Source organism: Orbicella faveolata, unplaced genomic scaffold (genome assembly GCF_042242905.1).
Source record: "Orbicella faveolata isolate gen_17 unplaced genomic scaffold, um_ofav_v1 contig_24, whole genome shotgun sequence".
Taxonomy (NCBI): Eukaryota; Metazoa; Cnidaria; class Anthozoa; order Scleractinia; family Merulinidae; genus Orbicella; species Orbicella faveolata.
This window is the reverse complement of record NW_028301552.1, coordinates 29,180,690-29,188,266: the sequence shown is the minus strand read 5'-3', so window position 1 is coordinate 29,188,266 and position 7,577 is coordinate 29,180,690. Positions and strand designations below refer to the sequence as shown.

At 40.6% G+C, this 7,577-nt stretch overlaps 1 protein-coding gene across 1 annotated transcript; it reads right to left on the bottom strand.

The window, feature by feature from the left end:
• Positions 1-1,760: 1,760 nt before the first annotated feature.
• On the bottom strand, positions 1,761-2,486 carry LOC149111225 (uncharacterized). The gene is made up of 2 exons (XM_089292843.1): positions 2,314-2,486; positions 1,761-2,233 (listed from the first exon to the last, which is right to left on the bottom strand). The coding sequence occupies exons 1-2, from the start codon at positions 2,410-2,412 to the stop codon at positions 1,937-1,939; spliced, it is 396 nt and encodes a 131-aa protein (XP_089148969.1). The 5' UTR covers positions 2,413-2,486; the 3' UTR covers positions 1,761-1,936.
• Between the last annotated feature and the right edge of the window lie 5,091 nt (positions 2,487-7,577).

The following is a 7,577-nucleotide window of genomic DNA, read 5'->3' as shown; positions in this document are numbered from 1 at the left end:
CGAAATTATACATACAAACCCCACATGTAGAGTCTTGTTGATGCCATTTATTTAAACCGTTTCATAGATTTAACGATGAAATTGCCCATGGCTTACTACAGGTGTAGCTGTTAAATAGAGTAACTGATTACGGTGTAGCGTAATTTAAAAACGCTGAAGTTGTCGTATTTCTAGGAAACACGTCAAATTGAAAATTGAAAAAAAAAAAAAAAAAAAAAAAAAAAAAAAAAAATCGATACCCAACTGGAAACACCAGTCTTTCCAAATCGCAAAACTAAGTTGCGGCAACATACAATAACATGGCCAAACCGAAAAATTAAACTCCCGAAAAAAAACTTTCTTGCTACATGGTATTTTTCTAATGCTATTTCTCTTTGTTAGTAAATTATTGCCTAATCAAGACTGTGTAGAGCCAACGGTTTTCGTGTCCATCAACGTAACAGTATAAAGCCCCGGTCAAACGATCGCAACATTTCAACGCAACGTATCTTAAGATTGTTGTGCGCAACATGTTACGCGTGTTTGGCCACCCTGTTAGGACGTGTTACGACATGTTGGGTGTTGCTGACTCAAGTTTGAAAGTGGTCAGATTTTTCATGCAGTATTTGTGGATGTTGCATGAGGTTTTAGTCGTTTGGCCAGGTTCGTGCAACAATGTTGCGCCGGGGCATGCGCACTAGTTTGCATGTCGCAACTTGTCGCAACAGGGTGGCCTTACGCACGCAACATGTTGCGCCCAAGAATGTTGCGATATGTTGCATAGTTTGTCCGGGTTTGCGAATACTGGGCCAACAATGTTGCAATATGTTGTGTTGAAATGTTGCGATCGTTTAGCCGGGGCTTAAAACATTAAAAACATTTTAAATTTAGTTTTAATTGCTTTAAGTACCGTGACATTTTCATTATCGAATTGAGATTAGCATGTTAAAATGCAACTCTTTGTCAAAGTTAAATACATTTTGGGAAAGGCGTTTAGAGTTCGGCACTTAAATTTTTCCAAATTTTTTGGTGGCTCCGAAACTACTCAACATTTTACTTTTTTTTCTTTTTTGTTATCTGAAATGAAATAATCGTGTTTGGAAATGTGGTAGAAGACGGTTTCTCGCGTATGATATATTACATCTTACACAAAATAAGGGAAAAACTGTTCTTATCGAGCAGAGCATTAACATAACTAATACATATTATAGAACTGTTTCGCGAAAGGTTGTCCTTCAAAAACGTAAAAGCAGACACGATAGGAGAAAAAGAAATAAACAATATGAATACATGTGTTCGTTTTCGTTTTCCTTTGCGCTGAAACTCATTAAGCTTCGATCAACCAGCGCCAATATAACACTATCTTTCGGCATTGTCGCGAACGCTTTTTACTTTGCAATCTTTTGCGAGAACGCAGTAAGCAAGCACCCATGACCCGCTGCATCCATATGTAATGTCCGCGAGTCAATGTATCTATATATTTTAGAAATAAGTTAACCATCCACAAAAATAGTGTTTCCGCTAACCGGATGTGATGCAAATAAATAGATAGATAGATAGATAGATAGATAGATAGATAGATAGATAGACAGATACAAGTTTATTATGTCATTCAATACGCTTAACTATACAGTGGAACCTCGATTTAACGAACCTCTATTTAACGAAGTCCTCGATATAACGAACGATTTTCTTCAGCCCGGCCAAAATTACAGTAAAATGTATGGAGCAAAACCTCGATATAACGAACCTCGATATAACGAAATCCTCGTTATAACGAACACAATCCAGACGCCCAAATGTAAAATATACCTCGATATAACGAATAAATGTCAACATGTGACGAAAGATGAATGCAAAACAAACTGACAAAGATGACATTTCTTTAATCCTGTAACACGAGGGCAACAGCCCATTACAGCTGTTTACATAATTTCATACAAACATATAAAAGCATCTACATTTCGACTTTATCCTCTTTGTCTTTTATGAGTTCTATTAACTTCTTTATCTTTGATGGCTTCTTGTGGGAAAAGGAATAAATTGCTGGAATTTCGAGTCCAATGCCCTTATTTCTTCGTTTACCAGCCACTTCCACTGACATTTGCCCTCCGTGCTTTAAAAATAAATGGAAGACACGTGAAAGTGTCAATGGCACATGGCCCACGGTCTGAAGCGTCCCTTCTGTCCCTTCCTGGTCTTGAACCCGTTTAACGGCAACAGCCTGGGTGTCGTGTGGGTTGTCAGGCTCGTGCTGCAGAAAATATAGATGTAAAATCACTCAGTTTGCTCATAACCTGTCAAAACTACAAACGATTCCTTTTGAGGGCTTACCTCACAATCCAGAACTTCACCAACAGCTGCATCCCAGATATCTTTATACGCATGGTAGCCTCGAATACAAGATCGAAAAGAATATGTTGTGTTGCTCATTGCTGTCTGTTTTAAAACTCAACAAGTCGCTTCACCGTTTCGCTACCTGTCGCTAGTTTCACGATGAATAGCGAGAGACCTTCAATTTCCTGTGAAAGTTGACATGATACCCTGTTGAGCAATCAAAAGGTGTTAGATTCCAAAAATTCCAGCACGTCCTGCAATACCTCGCCGTATTTTGTGCCTTTATATCTCTGTTGAATTTGACACTTTTCATCGAAAGCAGTTTAATATATTGTCCTATGGCAAGCCTAGAGAGTGCAGCAGAAGAAAGCGTAACAGTTCCCGTTCCTAGTGCTTCCACATCGCGGTCGCAGTCCAAAAAAAAAGAGACCAAGAAGAGAAGGGTGCTGACATTGGAAGAGAAATATAAACTGGCTAAAGCAATCAAGGATGGGGAGAAAAACACTGTCGCTGCAAAGCGTTTTGATCCTCCTTTGTCTCAGTCTACAATCTCGACCATTATGAAGAAAAAGGATGAGATTATTAGTGCCTATGAAGGAGGATTCTTGACAGACAAACGAAAGAAGATGAAGCAGGCGACTTTTCCAGATCTTGACAAAGCACTGTCTGAATGGTTTCGGAAGGTTCGAGGTATCAACATCCCAGTTAGTGGAACGCTGCTGCAAGAAAAAGCCCTGTATTTTGCACAACAGTTAGGGTATGAGAACTTCAAGGCAAGTAATGGCTTTCTAGAAAAATTCAAGGAAAGACAGGGAATTACAGGCCAAGCTGTATGTGGTGAAGAGAAAAGCGTAGATCCTGATATTGTCGAAAATTGGAGCGAGCGTCTCCCGGATATTTGCCGCAGCTATAGCATGAAGGATCGTTTCAATGCTGACGAAACAGGATTTATGTGGAAAGCTACCCCTACTCAAACGCTTAACCTGAGAGGAGAAAAGTGCACCGGTGGTAAGAGAAGTAAAGATCGCGTGACAGTCCTTGTGGCCTGCAACCAGGATGGCACAGAGAAGCTACCCCTACTTGTGATAGGGAAATGTGCCAGACCCAGATATTTTAGGTACAGTAACATGAACTTGCTCCCCGTGACCTATGAGTCTCAAAGAAAAGCCTGGATGGACAGCGTTTTGTTTGAAAAATGGGTCCGTCAAATTGACCGACGAATGAGAGTAGCAAACCGCCATATTCTGTTATTTTTAGATAACTGTACTTCACATGTTATTGTCAATGGCCTGACAAACACAAAGCTCATCTTCTTTCCACCTAACTGTACAAGCAAGCTTTGACCGGCAGACCAAGGCATAATCCAGAACCTTAAGGTAAATTATCGCAAGACAATGATCAGGCGGATGTTACAGTGTTTAGATGACAATAAACCTGTCAAAGAAATCGACCTCCGTCAAGGATGCTGTCTTTATGATGGCCAAAGCCTGGGACAATGTAAGCACCACGACAATCAAAAACTGCTGGAAAAAAGCAGGAATCCCAGGTGAAGTAGCGGAGCCCTCACACGATCCTTTTGAGTCAGACGAGGAAGATGAAGATACCAATGAAACTGGTGTCGGTCTATGGGGAAACATTACCCACCATTTTCCCTCTCTTGCAGAGATATCATTCAGTCACTTTGTATCCCTTGATAACAATGTTGTAACCGAAAGCCAACCGACGGAGGAAGATGTAACACGGGAAGCTCTGAAGGCAGTCCAAAACGTGGAATCGATGAGTCATGAGGAAGAAGAAGATGAAGGAGATTCAGACGCAGACATCTCTATAGTGGAGCCAAAACCACTTAGTTTGGTCGAAGCTAGCGAGGCTGTGACAGAGCTTCGCAATTTGATTTTGTCATTCGACAAGACAAGTGCAAAGGAAAAGGAATTTCTGCGCTCCCTTTCTTCTATGGAAGATACATTCCTACGAATGGCAACAAAACCACAGAGACAATCTTCACTAAAAGAATTTTCTGATTAAGAGTCCTACAATTGGACTAGAACAGTGTTAAAATTGTTACCGTTTTGTTTAATACCATGTTCATTTTTCTTAAACAGAGGACGCATTTTTTACTGATGACAAAAAACCTCCATTGGAAGTAATCTTTTATTAGCGTCTCGATATAGATGTGTATTTATGTTTTTTTTATATGTAGTTTTAAGCAGTTTTGTTTGCCTGTGCAATTTCTAAGTGCCGTAGCTATGTACATATCTGTATAGTACATAGCTACATAGACATTAAAGAAAGAGTGCTTATTAGTAATTGTTCAGATCCAGAAATGCTGGGTAGTGCTACGTAACACCGATGAAAATTAATTATTAACTAACCTCGATATAACGAACATTTTGGTTGTTTTTCCGAAAATTCGTTAAATCGAGGTTTTCGATTTAACGAACCCTCGATATAACGAACAAATTTCCCCAGTCCCTTGGCACTTCGTTAAATCGAGGTTCCACTGTAAAAGTGAATCGCTACAGCCAAGATTTAAAGAGTAAAGAGCTGCCAGAGTTCACCTGTAACTTTTAAATCCATTACTCGTATAAATATAAAATCAATTTGAGAGTATTGCGACACAACCTAAGTTAACATTTTCTTGGAATAAAGGAACTTTCACAAGTCAAGCGTCATGGCGTTTATCACGATTTCAGCTTCGGTTTTAAAGGTTTTTTTAATAACTACTTAATAACCGAGAGTGAGGTCGTTACGGGAAAATCTCAAACTGAGGCCTTGCGTATTGACCGAGCGATAGCGAGGTCAATACGGTGGGCCGAGGTTTGAGATCTTCCCGTAACGACCGAACGGTCGAGGTTATTAAGTTGTTTATTATATGGCTCATGAATTAAAGAAAAAAAAGAAATTATTCTAGCGGAAGTCGTCAAGTTACATCCGGCGATGCGCGCGTTTACCGATTCATTCATCGTCTCAAACCCAGAGCAAAACTACACAGTCAGTGAAGTTTACGTATTCCGTGAAAAACACACATTTCTTTACGGGAAAAATGATTGTCACAGCCTCAAAAAGGTATTTTAGTATCGTGGTGCCACAACTTGATGTTGGAGTTTTTCCGACTTTTGTGGCGAAACGTCAACGCATATAGAAAAGACAGAAAGTACTTCCAAATAGTCCAAACCAACGGTCTTTCGGTGAAAGAAAATACTAATGCTTCAGAATGTACTGCTCAGAATAACTCGATCTCTGCATTCGCTTTGGACAACATATCTTCGCCTTCTTCATGCTGGGATTTATGGATGAACTTTTCAAGCCTTGTGAACGTCTAAAACGACCTGCAGTTATCAGAAACACTGCTACCGACAGAAACCGCCCGATTGTTTATGTTTGATGATCCTGGAAGCCGATTTACACTTGTTTGTGTTAAAGCGAGGGAATCTATTTGATGAGAACTGTTGCGGAGTTCAATATTTCAGCAATTGTTGTGACTAAGATGATAACTTATAAGTTTCTTCGTGGTGTTCTGCTCAGGATGCATGACAGATCTGCCGATGGTGTTTTTCACTTAGCGATTTTAGCTTTACCAGACTCGGTAAACTTTGATTGTTTTTCACCAGTGCCCGCCAAGGTTCCGGCTGGTAAGTCAAAAACGACTTCTATACAAATTTTGTTAAGGAAAAATCTATAAACTTTTAGCGACTCGGATTAAATTTACTTTCTCTTACTGTTTTTAATCGGCTTTCATCGTTTCAATGCGCTTGAATTTTCAGAGCCGGGCTCTTCCTAATTTGCATAATCCGTAATCGGCCCGTGGGCATTACGGCTGCATAATGACCGCTCAGATCTCGTTCTTAGCCAATCAGAACGCGCGTTATATCGACCACAAGCCAAAGCCATATAATAATTATATATAACGAAGAGAAAACTTTAAAACTTTCATCATTATCTATATAAAGGACCTTTATGCCGAGAGCGACGCCTATTTATAAGCCCAGCGCACAAAAGACTATAATGACATGGTTATAATCGCGGTCGTGCATGCGGCCAGAAACCACTGAATCACTGAAACACTTGTTTGGATTAATTTGGCCACTCACGTGGCGTTTATTTCAAACCATTCAAATGCTAAGGTGTCAAATTAATCAATTAAACATCGCTATATTTGATTCAGTGAATAAAGTTGGGGCGAAAAACAGACACAAGCCACATCCTGTGGCGAGCCCCAACCCAAGCCGCAGGCACGCACGCACGCACGCACTATGAAGATAATGGAATATAAAGATAATGGAAACTATGTAATATGAAGGCATCAGGAACACCAGGCCCTTCTCTGACATGTCCTTGAAGCCCCAACGAGTAACGGCTAGTTCTCGGGCTCGATAAGAGCACGCGTTCCAGCGCTCTAGATTAACAACTACTCTAATATAAAATTGTTGCCCCAGCCCTTGTCTGACAGGCAAACTAATTCTGGAGATAAGCTAAATTGTGGATCACGTTATGATTAATCGTAATAATAGTAAGAACACTTATAACAGTAGACAAAGCCAGCACTTGCCCGGTCTTTGTCGGAATAAAATAAAATAACTAACTGGAAAAATAAAATAGGATGTACTAGGCTAAAATTGCCGCCCCAGCCCATGCTTGGAAGGCGAGCATTGATCTTAGCTACAGCTAACAGCTGAAGTAGTTTACTGAAGACTAGAAATAATAATTATGATGCCCCAGCCCCTGACTGGAAGGCGAGCTTAAGTCTTAAACACCTCTCCAGGTTGACGAATATACAGTTTAAACGCGTCGGATTTCCAACGGCCAAGGTGGCGAATCTGGGCATCCGATAAACCTTGGTCAGCCGCCAACGATGCGGCGCCGATCCGAAAAGAGTGAGATTTGTATTTGGATGAATCAAGTCCACAAAAGTTTAGTGCTTGCCGCAGTTGTTGCGTAAAATGGCTAGTTTGAACTGGGGATCCATCGGAAAAGCAGAACAAGGCACCCGGAATGGTACCCCGCATAGAACAGTAACGTTGTAAATAATTCACTGGGCAAAACTCTGTTCCCGTTGCGCAGTCCAAAACAACTGAAAAGGGGCGCCTACCCGAGTTATGTTTGAAGTCGGTGATGACAACAGCTGTTATTACAGTTGAGCCCACGGTACAGCGGTATTAGTTGCAGAGTGCGCGAAAGCGAGGCTTTCGGGTCAACATTCCAGGGGAATACAAGCGCCATATGAGAAAACTTCGAGAAAAATAATAATAATTTTGGGTTCC